At 39.6% G+C, this 22,561-nt stretch overlaps 2 protein-coding genes across 4 annotated transcripts in view; one reads left to right on the forward strand and one right to left on the reverse strand.

The window, feature by feature from the left end:
* Nucleotides 1-9,150, forward strand: part of PEX5L (peroxisomal biogenesis factor 5 like) — a 119,844-nt gene extending 110,694 nt beyond the window's left edge. For all 3 annotated transcript variants that reach the window (XM_076341317.1, XM_076341318.1, XM_076341319.1), the window contains 3 exons: nt 847-1,012; nt 1,385-1,542; nt 2,283-9,150. In XM_076341317.1, the coding sequence (XP_076197432.1) occupies nt 847-1,012; nt 1,385-1,542; nt 2,283-2,487 (529 nt within the window). In that variant the 3' untranslated portion in view covers nt 2,488-9,150. The remainder of the gene's footprint in view (nt 1-846; nt 1,013-1,384; nt 1,543-2,282) is intronic.
* Nucleotides 9,151-11,475: 2,325 nt separating this feature from the next.
* USP13 (ubiquitin specific peptidase 13) overlaps nt 11,476-22,561 on the reverse strand; it is a 56,193-nt gene continuing 45,107 nt past the window's right edge. Inside the window, exons 14-21 of the mRNA XM_076341320.1 lie at nt 22,070-22,158; nt 21,570-21,692; nt 20,659-20,685; nt 19,763-19,906; nt 18,616-18,782; nt 17,938-18,100; nt 16,223-16,307; nt 11,476-15,577 (exon numbers count right to left, since the gene is read on the reverse strand). Of these exons, the coding sequence (XP_076197435.1) occupies nt 15,484-15,577; nt 16,223-16,307; nt 17,938-18,100; nt 18,616-18,782; nt 19,763-19,906; nt 20,659-20,685; nt 21,570-21,692; nt 22,070-22,158 (892 nt within the window). The 3' untranslated portion in view covers nt 11,476-15,483. The remainder of the gene's footprint in view (nt 15,578-16,222; nt 16,308-17,937; nt 18,101-18,615; nt 18,783-19,762; nt 19,907-20,658; nt 20,686-21,569; nt 21,693-22,069; nt 22,159-22,561) is intronic.

Raw genomic sequence — 22,561 nt, forward strand, 5'->3', positions numbered from 1 at the left:
TTTCTTCAGGGGTCTTGGCTAGTCACTTGATCTATTCCTCTTAAGAAAGTCATTTTTAAGAAAGACTATTTTTGCCAGTAAAGAACTCTTTTACATCTGAGAAACTCATCCAATTCTAATAGTTTTAATAAGCCTTCATGTTATCTCACTTGGGTTCATAGCTGCACTTTGACTTCATAGAATAGTAATCATAGAATCATTTAGGTTGGAAAAAGACCTTTAAGATCATCAAGTCCATCTGTTAACCTAGCACTGCCAAGTCCACCACTAAACCATGTCCCTAAGCGCCGCATCTACTCGTCTTTTAAATACCTCCAGGGATGGTGACTCCACCACTTCCCTGGGCAGCCTGGTCCAATGCTTGACAACCCTTTCGGTGAAAAGATTTTTCCTAATATCCAATCTAAACCTCCCCTGGAGCAACTTGAGGCCATTTCATCTTGTCCTATTGCTTGTTACTTGGGAGAAGAGACCGACACCCCCCTCGCTACAACTTCCTTTCAGGTAGTTGTAGAGAGCGATGAGGTCTCCCCTCAGCCTCCTTTTCTCCAGGCTAAACAACCCCAGTTCCCTCAGCCGCTCCTCATAAGACGTGTTCTCTTCATTATATAGGTGAACTTCATTATATAGGTGAACTCTTTTATTCCAGACATGAGTTTACAACAGCACCTGGAAATAAATCTTTGCCATGATGAAGTTGAAGAAGCTTATTTTCAAATTTTAGGAGTATATCACTTCTGATACGTCCACTGCAAGGATTTTATTTTCTGGCTATGCAATCAATATTGCAATACTTGTAAAGAAATGTAAGATGGAACTTCTAAGTTATTTTTCGCTCTTGTCTAGCTCATTACTTGAAGAAGTAAAGGATTTGTACCTGGAGGCTGCTCACCAGAATGGTGATATGATAGACCCTGACTTGCAGACGGGACTTGGAGTTCTTTTCCACCTGAATGGAGAATTTAACAGAGCAATAGATGCATTTAGTGCTGCTTTAACTGTTCGGCCAGAGGTACATTTTATGCTTTTACATTTTTAAGAATTTAGCTTTATGGGCCATTTTCTTTTTTCCCTCTTGATCAGGCTAATATTAATGAGATGTCACTTCAGCCATTAATATTTCAATACCTGAAATAGAAATGTTAATTACAAGACAGTCCCATTTAGAAGCAGATTTATACATGTCCAATTTCTAGCTGTGTGCTGATTAATAGTACTAGTTCTATAAAGTTGCCTGTAATCATGAGTCAGAACCTCACATTCCGTGTCAATTAAGAGAAGATACGATACTGTTATTTTCTGCAGTCCTCTCTACTTTGCAAGCAAAAATGGGCTATTCTGTCCCTTTTTGACACCTACAGTAGAAAACTCATTTTCTCACCAGGACTATACATTATGGAACCGTCTTGGAGCAACCTTGGCAAACGGGGATCGAAGTGAAGAAGCTGTCGAGGCCTACACACGTGCTTTAGAAATACAACCTGGCTTCATTAGGTCCAGATACAATTTAGGGATAAGCTGCATAAACCTAGGGGCGTACAGGTAAGTCACAAAAATGTGTAAACAAAAAAGTCAGGGATCATAACTACCAAGTGAAAATTCATTTTCTAGCTGGAGCTATCTAAGAAAAAAAAAATAAGCAGAATATAGCTACATAATCTCAGCTATTGTAAAATTTTGTAATTATTTTTTACAAAGTACTAACAAAGCAAGGATACTTTTCTTATATCCACAAATTCTACATAACAGAACTACTCAATTTCTGTCAAAAGAAAATAAATCACTCATCGAGCAAGCTGCTTAAGCATTTTTTTAGCTCTAAGTGCAAGTACTCTTATTATAATCAGTGGGATTGTTCTCACACTTAAACTTAGTCCTGTGCTTAAGAGCTTTTCTAAAAGAAAATAGAAGAGCCTGTCTTCAGAAGGGAAACTTCAGTTAAACTGCTTCAAGTAGGTAATGCCATCAAAAACACTTTCAGTACATCCTTCAGGAATCAAGGGTGATATTCCAGGGTCCCAACTGTCATCTTAAGACAGTTAAGATGAAGGGGAGCTACACAGCAATGAAGACAACATCCCCAGATGTATGCATAGACTGAGCTCTGCATTACTACAAACCACGTCCACTTGTGTAAAGAAAATCAAGCAAGACTAACACAAAGAGACTGATGAACTGCATTGTAAAATAATATACTTGAGTCTAGCATAGAACTTCAGAAAGTTTTACTCTAGCTGTTAAGCAAATTATATTGCTTGTTTCTTTTTTCTTCTCCCCTACAGAGAGGCTGTCAGCAATTTTCTCACTGCTCTCAGTTTGCAAAGAAAGAGCAGGAATCAACAACAGGTTCCCCATCCTGCTTTATCAGGCAATATCTGGGCAGCACTTCGAATTGCTCTGTCTATGATGGACCAGCCAGAACTATTTCAAGCTGCCAATGTGGGTGATCTAGACATTCTGTTAAGAGCTTTTAATCTAGAGCCGTAATAAAAAGTATCCACAAATTGATTAAATTGTATTAGGAAACAGAGAACTCTTTTATTACTCATCTCAAAATGACCACATTTTCCAAAAGATCATGGCTGTAGATCAGTAGGGGAATTCTCTCGGACATTATTCAAAAAGGAAAAGTTCAAAAGCACAAAATATTGTAAATAAATTCAAACTCAAAGGATTGAAATGAGCTGCCGCTAATCTGACAAAGCCCTGAACTAGATGAAGTAGCCATTTCTGAAGAATCTTCATCCCATGCAAGCTATATCTCTCTATATATACACAGCTATACAAAGGAAAATATGTTACGAACAAACCTAGATAATTGTTACTGCACATTAGAATGGCAAGCAATGCATCCAAGGAACCTGCTTAGTAGCTCATCGCACTATGCTGACATCGCTTTGCCCTACAATGTGGATTCCCTATCCTTTGGTTTCTTTGTTGAAGTCTTTTCAAGGTCCATTTTTAAAATAGCTCTGAAAATAGATGCATGTGAAATGGATGTATTTTGTTTTGAATATATTTATTAGTTGGCAGTCAAGAAAATTTTTGCTTCCAAAGGTACCTTGATTAATTTGAGCCCAATTCTGCAGGCTCATAGAGTTGTAAACCATGTGCAATGTTAAGAGGAACACTGTACATAGAGATCGGATTAGGCCATGTACATATGGGAAGGCCAAGTACTGCCAGCAGAAGTGATAATTTGCACTAGAATTGTTGCTGTTTAAACCAGCTATCCCTGATCTTGGACAGAGTATGTCTGCTTCAAAGGAGCTCATAGCAGGATCTGCACCTATCTATGTACTTATGCACTTTAATCCTTCTTTTTGTAAAATAGCGCTATGCTTTTATTTTAGTTACTAACAACAGAATGTACAGGATAGCCTTGTTGGCATAAAGGACCAAATATCATTTCCTAAAATGTGATGAGAGGGTTTTCAGTATTCTTATGTTTAAAAAATGCAAATACAGTATAAACTGCAATATCTATTAGAAAGATTATTCTATTATGCATCCATCAGGTACTATACACATACATGCATGTGCATGCACATACATGTTGTATGTGAATTATGTCATTTCGGAACATAATAAGCCACAGATCTTTATTGCAAATAAAGAAAAGTCTTCATAGGAGTTAATGTCTGCAGACCATGCTCCATGGAAAATTTTCCCTGAAAAATTGGTCTATATAATGCTTGTAGGATTGAGGCTAAGATTTGATCCTGCTGTTACGGCAAGCAGTAGCAAAAGTTTCAGTGACCTCCATGATAGCAGACTAAATCCTTAGATAACTTCAGTATTTGTAGCTGCTTAAAAATGTATATATATATACACACACAATCTTAGTTTTCCCTGATTGGATGAATAGGGAACAGTACTGGGGGCAGTACACTGCCACATGATGAACAGATTGATTCGGCTACAGTCAAACACATTCAGCTCAAGGTGAATGTGTCAATCAAAGATATGAAGAGAAATTTTTAAGGAGGTAATTTTCAGTTGCTGATATTTTTAATATTTTTCCTAAATAGTGAAAGATAAAAAGTGTAATTAGATGGCTACTGCGTTGATCTGTGGTCAGGAATTCAATGTGGACGATAGCTATTGGAATGTGTTAAAGTGGGACAAATAGCACATATCCTATAAACAGCATTAAAAGAAAAATCCAGCTTCATCAGCTGGACAAAAAGAAAAATCCAACTGCACAGATCACAGAGAAAGAAGCTCTGTGGGAATTGGACAGTTTCACCAGTACAAACCTAAAGTTTCTTGCAGCTGTCTGTTATTTTGAGCAACCACTTAAAGGAAAATTCCCTGTAAGACAGTGTAATCACTGCATCTAATCATCAACTATAGTTTGTTAAATAAAAATAATCCATTCTCATTAAAAAATAAAAGGCTTACCCCTCACTCTCTCCCACCGAATAGAGATGCTAAACAGCTACAGGAATTTTTTTAATAGTGCTTTATTAATTCATTGCTTTCATATATATTGCTATTTATCTATCAAGCGTTTCATAACTGATTCCTGCAACTTTCTCTAAGGATTGGTTATCAAGGACTGACTGGGAATGTCATTTTAGCTAAGTGGGCTGCTGTATGCGTATCTGCTGACAACAGTTTGCTCTTTTGCTTTGACAGCAATGTGTGATGACAGCTCTTTATTGATAAGGCAGAGCAGAAGGTGCAGTGCAATTGAACCTAGAAAGTGATAAAAGAGAAGGGAGGCAGCTTTGAGAAGAGGCTGTAAAGCAAAGGCATATGTGCTTAGATTTTGCTTGATGCCCTGCCATCACACAAGTTCTTCTAGAATATCCTCCGTGCTGTGGTGTAGGATAATCAGTGCTTTTCCAGCTGTTCAGGAGCTTCATTGTTATACCTTTCAAATAAAAAAAACCCCTTAACTGCTTGACTTGTCAGAGTCAGAATACGGGGCATTTGATACTGATGGCAGTTCACCAAACCTCTTCTCCTCTAGCATGCGGATGAGTAACACAGCAATTCTGTTAGGAAAACCTAATGCAACCCCTAGCCTCCCCAAAAAGAACAAAGTAGGTAGCTTTTGATTTATCCTGGGATGCACTGCTCAAAACTGCATTTATCTGCCGATGCATGTCCACACCCATGCGACTGGTACGAGGAAAGTTGTCTGTGTAAACCTAGAGACAAATCACTGGGGCTGAACTCTGCCTCCCAAGGGGCTACTCAGGCCCCCATTCATCACAAGCACTGCAGTTCTGCTGTATGGGGGACAGGCTACAAAGTGTATCCAAAGAGACTGTGCACACTCTCAGAGATTATCTCAACTGTTCTCTACTAACTAGCCTATGGCCAGTTAACTACGTACCACTGACCAAGACACTGCGTGAGGGAAAGACTAAAGCCGATAGAGTTATAGGGGGTGGTGGCACATCTCCTCATACTAGACACCAGTTCTGGCCTGGTCCGTGTGGGAGGGTGGCCGGTGACTGAGCTCACCTCACTCTTAACAGGTCAGGCTCAGCAGCTCTTGGTACTTCTGGGGACTCCTTCAATATCCTGGGCTTTATTGTCCTCCTCTATCCCCCCACTGCCAAGCACTGTCAGTGCAGAAGACAGGATTAGATAGAGCTTTGATCTGACCTCCTCATGGTGTTTCTTAAATATTCAGTGGCAAGCATGTATATTTGCCTGAAACAGCAAGAGGAAACATGTGAGGAGGCTGCAGCATATTAACACCCTGAAGAGGAAATTCATCTACTCATACTTCTAACCAAGCATGAGGTAGGATAAATAAGGCGGCTGCTGAACAGTAGCAGATTGAGCCTGAGAGTGAGAGACAGGAAATCTGGGTCCTGTTCTCAGTGCTCCCTGTGAGCTCGACCAAGTCAAAACCTCCAGTCATCCATGACTTGCCCAGGTGTGCAAGGAAGGAAGATGGGCAAGTAACAGCCATTGCATGTGATGGCACTACATGAGAGCAGGGGAGTGCCGCCGTCTCACAGACTGCATGGGTGAGGTCACCACTTGTGTAAATTGAAAGGTAACACACAAACACAAGGTTGCTCAGGTCTAAGTAAGGAAGCAGTTTTACATAGAGACTAGCAATTTCAGCAGAGGAGAGACTTGGAGACATTTCAGGATTACAACTGCACAGCATCTATGGGATGATGCCAAATTAGAGTGCTGCAATGGTTTATCATCCTCTCCCACCCGTTTCCCCTTCTTGTTACTCCCCTCTTTCTCCAGAGGTGATTTATCACTGCCAGGTAATTGATTCCAAGTTTTTGAGTCTTTCTTCTATTTTATATTTCATGCAATTAAAAAACGTTTTCCTAATGCCAGCTTGTGACTGTCCCTCTCCTCTGCAAAGCTTTATAAATAGGTATGACCTGTAAGTCTGATCCATCAAGCTGCTGAACACTGAAAGTCTGTAGTCTTCACAGGAGTGCTCAGCACTTTGCATGATTAGCTCGTGTGCATGTATTCAGTTACCAGACGAGAGCTGGCCTCCGATACCACTGCACATGCTGAACAGGCACTGAAATCAGTCATTATTTATGGAGTGAGGCTTTGCGATGAAAGCAATAGGCTCATTTCTTGCTGATCTCTTTAAACTGTAATGACTCTAGAAACCTTGTTGCAATAGACTGGTTTATGTCAGTTTGAAGAATCGATTTGATCTTTAGGTAAACACATATGTATATCTGTATTTAATGGTATTTTCTTACGCTCTGATAAATCACAGCACTTGTAAAAATATTGAGGGAGAGGTTCAAATGACACAAAACCTCACGTGACAATATTGCATGCAACTACATTAATAAATAACCACACTGAAATATTAACACAAAGCATGCAGCAATGTTACTTGAGTATATGTTTACAGAATGCACGCAGAAGGCCCACCCATAGTGTATTTTTAAACTATTGACTGGTATCTTCTATGGATATTTTAAAAGTACTTTGCATCTGCCAAACTCAAAAATGAGTTGTTCATGTTATTTGGAACAGGTTAGACCTAACGCAGAGCCCTTTTTAAATCCCATCCTTAGAAATCACTTTGTGTTGTGGATTTCATGTTTGCTTCAAGTGTTTAATTAATGACAGACATCTGTAGTAACAGCTTTTGCAGACATGTTTTAGTATCCTCTTAAGAATTAAAAAGCTAAACGTGCGCAGCTTTCACAGTGAAGCTGGGTGTTTGGATTTTCACATTTTCTTCTCTAGTCTAAACCAGATAGCACGAAACCAGAGAAAAAGATTCCCAGAACCAGTGAAACAACTATTGTCTCTGTCTACACTTACCATGGGTCAGGCTTTTCAAACTTGCCCACTAGCTCTGAAGGCAGCTCAGTGTCCGACTGTCCTGTTTGAAATACGTAAATGTAAAACTTCACAGGATCTGAGTATCTGCTGCATCCACTGATTTCAGCTGCAGACAACTCAGCTGAGAGCTCAGAACATCAAGTTAGGCATGAAGAGCTAATGAGCCAATTTAGAAAACTTGGGCCTGTCTGTCAGATGAAAAGGAGGACCCTGACAACACCAACAGATCAGCCAGGTGATCCTATGAACATCCATAAAGCACGGGCCTCCATAACACAAAAGTCACAATGACAGAAATAATAACTGGTAACATTACTGGCAGCCACAGAGGCAAAGCCTGCGGCCTAAATCATTGCCTGTTGGAGCCAGTGAGAATTGGAGTGAAACAAATTGGTTGCAGGTCTCTCTTGCCTAAACGTGCATCTGCAAAATGAGACATATTAGTTACTTCGCATGAATAACCTGCATAGTTGAAAAACTGAGATTTCTGGTCACCAGTGTTGTCAGCTTAGCAGTCTGCACAGTGAATTTATGTAATAAATGTTTATAAAATACTGAGTATTCATAGATAGAAGTGATAGACAAAATGCACTGCACATTATGAAAAAAATGGTGGGTATGCAATACAGTATTATCTACTACTCAAACCTCATCGAGGCTAGAAATCAGATTCCTTCATTATAGTTCTATTTTTGGACTGGTGAAATAAATCAGAGAAAAGGAGTGCCATGCATGAAGAGATCACTGACACTTTGAACAAACCTAGGCAAAATGAAAAACGAGCACGTCACAGAATCCACAGGAAGTTTCAGAGCCTCAGCCCACAAAGCAATAGGTATTAGGCATGGGAAAGAGACAGAAGGAATCTAAAGTTTCCTAAAACTTCACAAATGCTTGCACGTGACAGCCCACTGAGCAAGCTTGCATGGTCAAGACTTAATGTGCTTTGATCTTTTTTCCCCTTCCACATTTACAGAATGCCATTGACATTGGCTAAAACTTTACTTTAAATAGCCTTTTTAATATCAGTAATCAATTGTAAATTCAGGAAAATTGAAACATTTATAAATATATTTTATATATCAGAGTATAACATATCTAGAGTAAAGTAAAACTATATAGTTTTGAGAGGCATTCTGTGCTGCTTCTTCTATATGCTGTAAACTGTTTGAAAACCTTTGCAATCTTGCATCAGTTTTTTTGGCTTTATTTTTAAGCCAACATACAAGAAAGAAGATATTACAGGGTTGGCAGATACTTTTGCCTGGGCCATCTGAAAAGCCCTGCTGCTGCAAAGACTTACATTGCTCACTTAACTTTTTGTGTTGATAGTTAAGTGTAGGTGCAAGGCTTAGCAGTGAGGTGGGCAGTGGATGCGGAGGTGGGAGTTCAGCCCTACACCTGAATGTTTACATTCCGTTACAAAGGTTCATATTGACCCAGATTGAAAATCTGAGTCTGGAAGTACATATGGAGTAAAAGATTAGTTTCTTACTACAGATAACTTTGCCTCTGTATACTTAGTGCATTATCAGCTGTGTATAATATTGAACACAGACCTGTAATTTATTGATGCTTTAATTTGATGTTTCCTTGCACTGCTCTTTAAAATAATCTATTTCCTCAACAATGAACGATGTGCATATTGGATGTGTTGAATTTATTAAGGTCATAGATTACTATTTGCAGAGCACCACATTTAATGTAGTATTTTTGTACTGTAATGGAAGCATGCCTTCCTTGGGTTCTTTTCCACATATTAAATTGTATTTATTTACCTGTATTTATAACTGTGCAATTTTTAAATATGTTTTAAAAATAAACTTTGTCTGTGGCTTCAAATATTTCAAAATCTCTTTTCAATTTGAAAATGGTCTTGACTATAATTACTTGAACTGAAAGGAGGGACCTACTTCTCCAAGTGAAATAAAGGATTTTTTTTTAATGAGGTCTTCTAATCTATTGTTTACGATGTGAACTTGCTTCTCTGCTTAAAAATTAAGCCCAGACGAGGCTTTTTTCATTACCAAACATTTTTCATAAATTCATCGTTACTCTGAGGTAGAGTTATTTTTATAATTTATTTTTATTTCAACATGTTGATAATTATACTTACAACTGGAATTTATACTAGCTGAGGTCTGGCCCAAAGGATTTTGCGCATACACTCCACATGAAGAAAAAGGGAAAAAAGTACATCAGAATTTTTCCTGAAGATCATGCAACTGCACACCTCAAAATTAAAACAGAAGTGGTAATATTAGAACACAATCTTTCTGAAAAAACAAAGCCAACTTGCAGTGATTGAAATCGTTATTCAAGCAACTTCCCATAAACCACAGTAGGAGTTGGCTAGTGGTGTTTTTCAGTTGTGGCTTTCATGGGATGAGGTGAAAGAGCTGACAGAGTAGAAATGACATCATCTTTATACTTTTGCTATGGGACACTGACATAAGCACAGACATGAGAGGGACATAAAATTCCCGTGCCCCGCTGTGGACAGAAAAGATGACAGCCAGCAAGGGGGCTGTGACAGTTACAGCTATTGACAAAGCAGGACAACATTGGCATGGATCTGAAGGCCGACACTCTCAACGGACGTGTGGATTGCTCCAGAAAAAGCCTCAGAAGATACAGCCACAGTTTGCCTGTAGAAGGAAAGCTCTGTCAGAAAAGCCAACTGGCTGCCTATGGCTTTAACCAGAACCTTCTACTAAAGAAGAAAAGGGAACAGACACTGAAAACACACTAACCCTTAGGATGCAAGTAATGTGTGCTCTTGACACTGGCATGTTTTGCCAGGAGATGTTAAGGTTAGTTTAGTTGTTGCTGCTCAAATGTACCAACAAAGAAGCAGCAGGAATGCCCGTTAGTTATGTGCACTGTAGCAAACAAGGACCAGGAACACAGCACGGCAGTCCTGAAGCCAACAGCACGGCAGTCCTGAAGCCAAACAAAGAGAGAGGTTGGGAGAAAAGCATTAGTACCAAATCCTACGTACAAAACTGCTCAGAAAATCACTGGGAAGGATACTGGTAAAGGAGTGTGAAAATATAATCACCTACTCCACACCAGCTGTCAGCCATGCACTATCTGTCTTCAATATTTTTATGGCATTCATCTTTCACCACAGCTGTCAGTGCCTCTCTTACTCATGTTATCCTTGTAGCATACCTGAGGGACAAAGAAGTGTTACTTCCCATTTTAGTGAGGGGGAACAGAGACCAAGGGTGGTGCTAACTTGTCAGTTATCTAATACTGCCTTCCACAAGCAGTCCGTGAAAGTTAGCAGGCACAAATCCTATACAGGAAATTCTTGCATGGAGTCTGAACATGGCCCTTTAGCTTGCACAAGGAGCCACATTCTCCCACCTCTTCCAGTTGCTACAAGTGGTGTGAACACAGTGCGGCGTGACTTGCTGTGGTCACAAAGGACATCTGTGATAGAAAAGAAACCAAAACAGATCATTAAATTTGGACTTCAGGAGCTGAACCATCTTTACCTTTCCTATCATTCAACAATTCACATGGCCTCTACTTCCATGTCAGGAAATTTCACTTATAGCCCGGTAGGTTTACCTCTTACCTCTCCTCCTGTTCCTGGTCCCATGATCCTATAAAAAGATGAAAGGGTTGCCATCCCTCAGTCTTCTTTTTTGGCCTATTCTTGCATCTATCAAAAAGTCCCAGTGGTCACACTGCTATGTAAAGCCCTTGCACATGAGGAAAAAAGGCTTCTCTTTTACTGAACAGCAGGTCAAATTTCTAAATGAGTATGAGGAGTTACAGACCAAGATAAAACTGTGATTGAACAGCAGGAATTTGGGGGGTGAAATGACAACACTCTTCCACATGAACATTGCGAACTCTTGTGTTCAACGAACATCAACTGGCTTGAAAGTTAAAAACAAAAAATTAATCTTATTTTCTATTTTTGCCATGTTTTATATTCACTCAGGGCTTGGGGATTTTTTTTTTCCCATCCATAGAAGTGCCACAAGTCACAAGAAATCAAGACTCTCAAAAACCTTTTTGTTCCCTATGCAGGTTTAAGTAAAACACCAAACATGACCACAAAAAGTAAGAAAAGAGGGAGCATCAAAACATACTCAGTCTATTCCTCTTCAGGCAGGAAAGAAAGAAGCAAGAATCCACACAATCACAAGATGTGAGAATATTTCTTTTTAATTTAAAACAGTTGCAACAATGTCATTCACAACCTTTCTCATCTCAGACAATTACTCTCCAAAATGTTAACAGTGCTTCAAGCAAACTCTGAATGGTGCAAAGTAAACCAGTACAGACACTTCCAGGATACAACAGTAAAACCACTGAAGAGTGAATGGAAATCAGAAACCGATCTCAGCCATTAAGGTAGGAAGGGTGATGGGAAAAGAATAAAAAGTTATGTCCAGTTACATGTTTTGCATAGTCTTTCAATGCATGAAAACAGCAAAGAAGATAAGAATGGCTGCTGCCAGGATGGAGAACAAAAAGAATGAATAGTTTCAGAAGCATCATCCAATGTAACAAGCTCTGGTTGCATCTGTATTCAGAATGTGCGCTACGACCCAGTGGAGGCTTCCTGAATCAAAGAAAATGGATTGATTCCAATTTCAGTTACACCAAAGTAAGTCAGAAGTAATGCCACTGAACCCAGTAGAATTACAAGTGATAGTAGTCCAGAAACATCTAGGCTTGTTTTTAAACCATAGCTTTGAATAAATTAAATTTTTATCCTAATTATATTTTAGCTAGGAAGATTAAATAGGAGTTTGTGTCTACATGTGTTTTGGAGACTGGAGATTGTGACTCAGAATGAGGGGTCTACTGGATCCAGCATGCTGCTAGGAATGAGAGGGGAAGAGGAAAACAAGGAAAAGTTATTGAGTTTTTCTTCCTTCCACTCTCCTAACCTGAATGTATCATGAAAAAGTAAAAATCAGTCTGAGAAGTAAGAGCATTGTTTGCGGCCAAGTCCTGGCTTGCCATAATTCTCAGGTTAGATTGTCTCAAACAGCTCACAGTGATTTTTCTTCCTCCATCCTTTTTTGTCAAGAAGCTCTCAGCACACCTAACCCCCCAACAGGTATTACAGTACCCAGACACATGGAGTTTCCCCATCAGCCACTGCCCAGGTTGTGTACTGAGGCCTGGCCCAGCACAACTAAGTGCATACAAATTTTAGCAGGCAAAGCTTGATAACTTAGTCATCTATTCAGTACAGTCTGTTTGATTGTGGCTTCTGCATGCTGAAGTTTAAAACAAACAAATAAAGAAAACCCCCAAACTCCTCTCCCCCGCATTAGGCTGAAGAGTCAGGAGTTTACATCCTGCTCCTCCAGGTTCATGATGTTCTTCCCACATATCCCATCGCAAAAGTGAGATGACTTAACTGGCCATTTGAAAAAGGAGGGAAGCCACTACTTCGGGAGATAGTAATTCCTCAAACAGCTGAAGAACTTTAACATATTTTCAAGTGCTAAATTTTAGAAGATCCATAAGCCTTTCCCCTAAACTGCTCCCTGCACTTCTGACCCACTTGGCAGTTTAAGCAGGCAGTACACAAAAGAGCGATGAACTGAACAGAATTTCAGAAGCCGAGCTGCTACAGTTCACCTATCACAGCCAGCAAATGGCTCTCCCCTTTCATTTACCATTTCCAGTTTATCACCTGCCAGCTTTCTATCAACTGAGATCAATCAGTCCCACAGCCATTCCAGTTTTAGGATGTACCAGACAAATGGTTTGCAAGAGTCCAAGTTCCATCCTTAATCCTATGAGACCAGCCATGTTTCCAGTTTAATTATAAACATGGGAACAACTCTGCTGGCATTTATTTACCTGAGGTTTCTAAATAAAAAGGTAGTGGCCACCAGATCATCTTAGTTTATAAACAGCCCTTTAAGTTCATGAGGCAAGAAGGAAGCCGTTGTGTTGAAATTCCTTGGAATATAACTGACATTCAAAAAAATTAAAGAGGGGAAAAAAGAAAAAAAAAAGAAAGAGAGGCCTTTTGTCCTTTTTCTACTGCCAGAATGAAAAAGCACAAACAGATATACGGAAGTTTTGTTCTTTCACTTTAAATAGAAGATGTATCACTGCATAATTTGCTGATCCCATTTTCAAATCTGGCATTTTCTGGTGAAATACACAAATACTCAAAACCCAGAAGAAGGAAAAAAATTACTGGCAGCTTTTATTTTGTCCAGAACTGGTGGCTCAATAATTACAAGGCAGCTGAATCTCACAGGAGCCACTCAGTAATGTACTAGGACGCCGTTCTTTTGTGTCAGTAAGAGCACTAAATGCAGGAAGCTTTCCCAGCAATTAGGCACCATTTACAGTCTACAGAATTATTGCACTAGAATTTCTCTCATAATCTTTTAAGATTGAAAACTGATTTTAAAAAAAATCAACAGTGTTTTTTGGCTCTGCATGAGGCTATATGACCAGAAGGAGAACTATTTTTCCCCAAATGCTGGAAAAAATAAAATGCCCTACTCATAACCAGATCTTTAATTTGGGTTCTCTTCTGTAGTGTGTAGCTGCCTGAATTTTGCTATTAAATTTGCAGGCATTGACTGCAGAGAAAATGTAATTATACCTCCCTGCCCCTCTTGCACTCTGTAAGGAGGATTTTTTTTTTTTTTTTTTGACTGTTCCAATTTATTTTGAGGGCTCAGTAAGATTGTATGAGGCAACTTCAGCAACAGTCTCTTAAGCAGTGGCCAACACTGAGAACCTTTTGGGGTTTTTTGGAATCATGAAAGGTTTCACACTCACCATTGTATTTTTTCTAGAATTAGTGTTTTCAAATACAATTTAAAAACCCACATATATATTCTTGCCTGTAACACAAACTGAAATAACACCCCCCAAAAAAAAAAAAAAGACAGGAAAGGCCAGCCCCTACCTACATACCCCTTCATCCCTGCCAGAGATATAAAACTTCTTTTAGAAGGTGTCTGTTGAAGAGATCACATTATTGGTGTGTTTGCAATTTTTAAGAAAGCTGAAACATCATTTCAAGGTGGGGGTTTTTTTGTTGTTTGGGTTTTGTTGTTGCTGGATTTTTTTTTTTTTTTTTTTTTTTTAAACGGGGAGGGAGGAGAGAAGGGCAAATCAATAAATCAGCAATTTTACTAAGCAATTTCCCCCACTCATGGATGGAACTAAATGTTTAAGCAATCTTTGGCAGAAAGCAGAATTGCACTGCGAGTTCTTTGTCAGGGAGTTGGTTTCAGCTGGAATGTGAGTGGTCTAGATGCAAATTTCCCCGAAATAAATATAATGGGACATTAACCTCTCCTTTACCTCCTTCATAAGAAAATAAAATGTAAATAATAGCCTTGCCTTTCCTGAGGGTATGCATTTAATTTTATAGTCTGCTTCTTTTAGCCATCTGTAATCCTGAATCTGTTGGAAGAACTTGCAAAACAAACATTCAAGATGAAGAAACCTATGTCTGCAAAAATAAAATCTACTATTTCTCTTTGGCAGAAAACGTACAGGGCACTGACAGCAGATTGCTTCCATCTCCATTAGTTTCTTAGGTTTATGCATCAGAAAGGCGAACCAAAATACTATAAAACTGAATTCCAGCAGATATAACTTTAGTTGACTTTTCTCACTGTACTGAAAATAATCTCTCAAATAAGACATTCTGCTTTGAAGAACACTCACACACACCCGACCTCCAACTTTATATGCGATATGATTTCTCTAAGTGGTCTGGACTCTGGCTGAAAACACTGACTCTCAGTTACCAAAGAGGCAAGTATTTCTTCCTGGTCTTCAAAGGATGCATGGACAGAACAGGAAGGAGCTGGGCTGAACTGGGCTATTCTTGTTCAACTCTGAAACTTCTGTTTTCTCCATATACTAGCTGCAAACTCCACCAGTAATCTGCATGGTCTTAAGGTATCCTTTAAGGTGTATAAATTTAAAACAACGTACTATAAATCACCTAATAGAATTTTCTCTCTAATGCTTAAGGCGGCATCAAATGACTGTTTTTAAATAAACTATAAATATCCCATGCTTTCCTTTGCTTTTTGGCAGTCCAAGAGTTAGGGGTCTTTTGTTGGTTTTAAATTTTCTTTTTTATTGTATGCTTTTTTGGCAGGTTAAAAAGGCTTATGGCTTGTTAAGGCCAGGTAATAGATTTGAGGCCTAACTTGGTATCCTGTGGTAAAAATAAACGTAGCCCAGGTCTTTGGGAGGTCGTTCTGAGGCACAGACTCTAAGGTCATTGTAGATCACCCATCTGAAATGAAAACAAGATTGATTACATTCCATGTGTATAAAAATCATCACAAGTTTATTAGGGACTTCTCAGACCCAAACTTCAAAGAGCTTAAAATCTAAAATTAGGCACTGCAGCAAGAACAAAAGACCAGAGAAACAGCCAAAGCAGGTTTACTGGCAGAGTCAGGAACTGAAAAGGAAGAGGGACATGCAGAGGAATGTGTAGTTACAGTTCAATTGAAGGAAAATCAGGGATTCCCAAGGCCAAATAATAGAAACATATCAAAATTGCAGCCAAGATCAGCACTGCAGTACTAGCAATACTAGTATCAGCCCATAGTTTGATGGGTTTCTATGATGGGGAATGAAAGAAAGTTGGGGGAAGCTCAGATAAACAAAGACAGATACAGAACTGATGCCCCAAAATGAACAGAGATTTAGAACAGCAAGCACAGGAGAGCTGATGATATGTTTCAGCATAGACCTCAGTGGAATCAGAACTGACTCATCACATCTACAATCTGTAACAATCTTCATTTCTTTGCTGGGAATGGTAATGACATGCATGCTTTGTCTGCCATGAATACACATCCTGCTCTGTACAGATGCATGCTTCAAAGAAAACGTTTGCTCATCCTTGTGTGTCTCTCCCAATTCCACTCACCTTCCTTCTTTTTTGATATGACAAACATAGTGGCCACTCATTGTGGATGTTCCCATGTGGCTGATGAACCCAAACAGCTCGTATCCTGTTTAAGAAATACGAATGGGAGCATAAGTCTTCTATTGCTAACATTGCAATATGACTCCAGGGGAAACTTTCTTTCTAATACTGGAGAAGCGCTAAGCACTCCTAACTCAGACTCTGCATCCCCAAACACAGTTTCTGTTAAGACTGCAGCATATTCTCGCTTTAACTAGCGGTCAGATTCACTGTCAAACATCAAACCAATTCAAATCAAACCCACATAGATCTGTGCACATACAGCAGGGCTGTGATCACAGCCCCTACTAGGAAAGGGAAAACGGCAGATCCATTCCTAGTTCACAGAGAGCACCACAGAAAGTGCCAGATACGGAGTTCATTCTGCACACAAGTTAGCTATAAGTGTGATCACAGATCCCCTATAAATCAAACAAAAACCAGAAGTTTATATTTCAGCAGCCCACAAAAGAGAGGACAGGAAAGAAACCTCTTCCTTCAATACGAGGACAATTTTTGTGCTTAATGTCTCTGGAGAACTCAGCATTGGTTCTTGCTCCCCACCCATTCATGCCATTCACCCAAATTACCACCAAAAGTAAAAGGGTACCTTCTTTCAGGATATTGCATAAGGACAGGGGCCTGGATTTTGGTGGAGAGGGCTTTCTGGAGCCATTTTACAGTATCATGTTGGTTATCAGGATTTCAGGCACTCAGTAAATGGTCTCAGTCTATAAAGGCTAAGTACCACAAAAAATAATTATTCCAAATCTTTTTTTTTTTTTTAACCTAACGATAATCAATGTTTCCCATGTCTCCAAGAGACTTAAGATTGGTCTTTATAATGTTACAAAACAAAGAAATGAATGTTCTTATACAATAACAGCAACCACAGAAACAAAAAATCAAATTGGCTGTTAATTTTTTTTTTATAAGACCATTACAGTCAAGATCAGAGGTACAAGTTTAGAACAGACTACAGTTATTAGAATTGGTCACTAAAGACCCTTCAAAAAACGTTATATCCTTATGTTAGAACCACCGCTGAGCTTTTGTACTCTAGTGCTTTTACACTTACAATAGGTTCTTTGCCTACTTCACAACTTTGACTGCTGTACATTAGCCCCATCTTGTGGTTTATTTAGCAGTAGTATGACTGAGGATCTCAAAGAAAAAAACAAAAGAAAATAGCAAAGCAGTACACGCAGGATAACAGTTATACCTGCCATATTTAGAACAAGGAACTTGGTCGAAGGGATTATCAAATCTCCCATCAGACCACAGGAGGACAGAAACTCAGGTGGTCTGTAACAGCAGCGTTATCTTTAGGATGCTCAGCCTCTGAAAATTTAAACATTCTAGGTTTTCTTTGTCTTTTTGTCTTATAGCAACAAAACAAAAAGTAAAGCTAGGCCAGGAAAGACTTATATGCTGTGGCAACATGAAACTTGGACTCAGGTTATTCAGTGAGTCCAGCGAAAGAGTTTTCTGAGCAAACACAGCCCACCAAACAGTCCCACAGAATTGGACTCAGCCCCAGAAGCAAGACTGGAAGTAAATTGTCTGGATCATGTCCAAAAAACCACGATAACTACTTTCAAAACAGAAAAGAGTTCTACAAGTGGTGTAGGTGTGACGCAACAACATGATAGCCAGTTCTAAGCTGAAGAACTTACTTCCAGACCCATCTTTGATCCTGGGTCCCTCCGACCCTGTCTCTGCAAGGATATTGGCATTAGCATTGTTCTCCATATTCATCATGTCCAAAGCAGGCTCACTTTCTTCCTCGAGTTCAGGGTGGCTGAAGATCCATTCCAGTGCACGCTCCAAATTATTGTTCTGCAGGTCAAACAAGCAAAAGAGCAGCCTTTAATACATTCTCTAGCATCATGCTACCACTCAGTCTTTGAACAGAGTAAGGATCGTGTTCGACAGCACTTAAAATCTTGTAAAATACATACTCTACCTCCATCGAAATAGTATTCAACAAGCACTCTGCAGAAGCTTGACAGATGGAAAAGATTTCCTCCCACAGTTAACGCCCATGGCCCCCAGGTTCTCATCTTGAAGATTCATAGTCTTTAGGCACCCAGGTTGTTTCTCAATAGATGGTAAAAGAAGCTAAGTTTTCCTCACTTTCCTCCACATTTTAACATTCAAGTGAAACACACAAACCACCTTCCCCACTCTAACCCAGACAAGTCAGGCATCAAACACTTTGCCAGAATAGTTCTATGTGCATCATCCACTAACTGCATTTTTATACACGTTTCAAAGGCATCTGAGCATGCACATGTACAAAACACATAATATGAAATGAAGCCCAAGTGCTACCGATAACTCATGGAACTCACCGTTGCCTTCAGCGCTTGAATTGATAGATTCCTTTGGAAGCCCATGGAAATGATAATTGCAACCATCTCTTCGGGAGGTTGGTTATCTAGCCCAACAATTCCAAACGCAGCTGCTCCACTGGAAGCAACTTCTCCAAATGCAGGTGTGACCAATGGCTCAGCAAAGTCTGGAACAAACAAACATTCATCAGTTCCTTCTTTTGCCCCATTGAACTGGAAAGTCAACAACAAAACACAAACAAACGAACAGGACCTCAAAAGCAGTCCTGAAATCAATGTAAGTTCATTTCACTGGCCCAGTTGGGACTTAGATGTGCGGAAAGCCTTAAAAACAAGATGAACATGCACATTACAAAATATCTAGGTGGACAAACTCATACTGAGCAGGCTGGAACAACTTGGCACATCACAGAAGTAAAACAACTGCAGGAAAGTAGCAAAGATTGGTATGGAAGCAATGACGACACCAGAATAGTAGACAACCCAGCTGATATACGTATAGATGTAAAATGAACTGATTCCATAGCTGAAATATATCAGTTAAGCACAAGTAAAACGCATTGCCCATTTACACAAAAGCCCACAGTGAAATGTGAACTCAACCAAATCTGGAATTTCCTGGCAAGGGAGTGCTCAGGTGTACTCAGTGCTGAATCATGGATCCAGACTTTGCATGGATGAAACACAGGAAGTAGAGAACATCTAGAAGCCCTGTCCATCAGTAGACAGCCCAAGTTCTAAGTACAGCGTGAATACTCTAGCCTGAGCTAGAGAAGGCTGATATGGAAGAAAAGCATCTGGACCACAGGATTCTTTGTACTTACACTTGATCACAAGTCAGCTTCCCCCTTAGCAGCACGGACCTAACCAAAGGGTGGAAAAGAGAGCTGGCCCACACCATCAGTGAGGACAGGAGACCATACTGCTGGTGTAGCTTAGGTTTGTTGTCTTATTCTAGGCAGAGGATGCCACATAAGGGTCAAGATCTGCATATCCCAGGAACAGCTTAGGAAAATTCACTCACACCTCCAGGCTTCCTGGGGTGGGGAAGGGGGCCATTGTTTCTGTCACACATTATAGAATTTCTACTAACTGCCAAAATACACAACTAGGAGTTGAGTTTAACTTACACCTTCCAGTCACTGACCTGGTTCTTCCATGTGTGCGATGATCCAGTTGAAAGCGACTTCAGCACCCAGGTTGCCTGTATAGTACACAGCTTTCCGACATGCTTCCAAAGGAAAACCCATCTCTGCCAGTTGCATAACTGAAGACTCATCAATATCTAGAGCTACAAGAAAGGACCTTCTAAAACATAAAAGTCTAATTTCATCCATTGCATAGTATTTCTTATTGTTATTCATGGTGCCACATATTACAATACATATCTCTCGTATTTGTTTTAGTACTGCAGTAAACCCACACCCATTAGAAAACAGCCTTGTACAAAGCATTATATTATATTTGCTATGGATTACTGGTAATCTTTTGTCTCAGTAATCTACATAGATCCTTATACCTTGATGAATTCCTACAGGGCTTTATTTATTAAAAGACTCACCACTGGATTTCAAGGGGTGAAGAAGTTAGGTGCTGAGCTTAGCTAGAGATGGCAGCCAAAAGCAATCACCTCTCTTAAAGGCAGGATCTTGCAGGTGAGAGAAACAACGGCTGCTGGATCTGGCAGTCTCCAGTTGAACTCCACCTCTGAATGACAGGGCCTGACAGCTTCAGCTGAGATCAGAGTCCAGAGGGAGCCAGGATCAAGTAGCTGTGACCCCCAGAACTGCAAGATCCTGCTGATGAGCAGCAGATAGAGGGGCAGCTCATAGTCTGGCTACACTGATGCTACTACAGACTCTTAAAGAGTCCTGCACACATGCAAGTAAATGCTGAACAAGTACAAAAATCAGCTGTTATTTAGAAGCATGCAGGGCAATACTCCATGCATCTCTGTGAGGACAGAGAATCCATTAGCTGAGAAAAAACATGACAATTTTTTAAGCAGCTAAAATACCAGTCTCAGAAAAATGAGATACGTACACTCCACAAAATGGTTCGTCATATGATCTGAAAATTGAGAAAGGAAAAAACAGGGAAGAGGACTTATATGAAGGCTAAGTAGATTCATATGTGAACAACAATTCCATGTTTTTAAAGTCATAGAAACATTTGACCTCATACAGGCAGGGCATGTTCATCCTTACATCCCTGACGTTTTTGCCATGAATTAGACCAGGGATTTCTGCCCAGTAATTTCCCTAACTCAACTCAGAGCAAAGTGTCATTGGTACTATAAACCAGTAGGAAATATAGCTGATGGCTGACCTAAACTGACTTAAGCAAGAATCTATTTTGTTATCAATAAGGTACCATCACCCATGCACTTACATTAAAACTAGGTCAGTACATTGAGCAAGAGGATAAAAAAGGATAGGCCTTGGGAAGGAACCCACAGATAAGGGACAAAATTAAAACCTTTAGAGAACTGAATTTTGCCATAGCCTTTGCTCTGACACACAATTTCAGGTACTAGCTACTTTTCACATGCGTACATCTTGATATTATACCACCACTATTATAAATATCCAAGCAAACGGGGCAATTGTTATGACAGTAGTTACATTACTAGTTTCCTATTAAATACTGAGGCACCCAAACTTAAGTCATCTGGAAGAAATTGCAACAACCTGGGTCTAAAGGTCACACTATAAAAATATGATTTCACTTGCTATAAACCATTTCATTCTCCAGAGAAACCCAGGGAACAAGGAAGGAGGATATTCTAATATTCTTTCTGAACTTTAGCGTAAAAGAAACAGTCTTCAGTTACAGAAGCACAGAGCTGCTTTTTTGTCCATAGCTCCAAAAGGTGAAGCTTAAGGAGAATCAGTACGTGCTAGAGGGAAAGGGGAATACAGGAGAGAATCAAGAGAGAAGTAGTCAGTAAGTACCTTTTGGGTCATCAGGAATGATAATGGGAGGAGCAATGTCTGGAAGTTCCTCTTCTCCTGGCTGGAGACCCCTGGCCCGAAGGTGGCTGATATCTAGGAAATCTGGCATGTCTATAGAAACATCTACAAAAGCAGAGAAACAGGCTAAGCTTATGAATCCAGCAAAATGACCTCATGGTGCAACCTACCCCTTCAGGGAGGGGACTCTGGTACTCAAGCTACAAACACAGCCAGGATTCTCCTCCTGAAAATGGTTATTTGATAAATTCCGAACACTAAAGCACAATTTAACTAGGAGGTCAGACTCTATGAAACTGTATTTTAACTCCACAGACCTGATGGATTGGTTTAATTTGTCATAAAAGAAAAGAAGATTCAATTGGGATCTTCACAGTATAAATTTGAGACTCAAGCCAGGTCCTCATTATACACCAAAACGTGTACAACTTATAGGTTATCTTGGATAGAATGAGAAAAAGGTAAATGTAAAAGTCACATACCAAGCTTTTTGGGTACCCAATCAAGGCCAAAGGTGAATTTCTTTATCTGCACCACTAAGTACTCAGGAAACGAGGCAAAACGAGAAGTCCTGGGAAGCACAAGAAATACAAGTCAGTGAAACAAGGCAACAAAAATCACAAGCAGCACAGATTTCAGTACCTCATGCACACTGCGATGAGTAACTTTAGCCCTGAGTGAGATGAATAGTGATGGATTTTATAAACATAGATGTCAAAAAAATGTTTTCAAGTACAGTGGAGAAGTATGGTAGTAGCTTTCCATGCATTCATATCCTGAACATCAGCCCAACTCCGCTTGTAGGAAGATTATAGAAAACAACTACAAGTAATATTAAACTTGCTTACTCAAGTTGTTCTGAAGTTGAATGTCAGGAAATAAATTTTGAATGACATATTAGCTAGAACTTCAGGGCATGGGCTTAAAACACAGGTTGGACAGAATGGAGTAACAATTAAATCTGCGTTTTTTTC

Source organism: Aptenodytes patagonicus, chromosome 6, assembly GCF_965638725.1.
Source record: "Aptenodytes patagonicus chromosome 6, bAptPat1.pri.cur, whole genome shotgun sequence".
Lineage (NCBI taxonomy): Eukaryota > Metazoa > Chordata > Aves > Sphenisciformes > Spheniscidae > Aptenodytes > Aptenodytes patagonicus.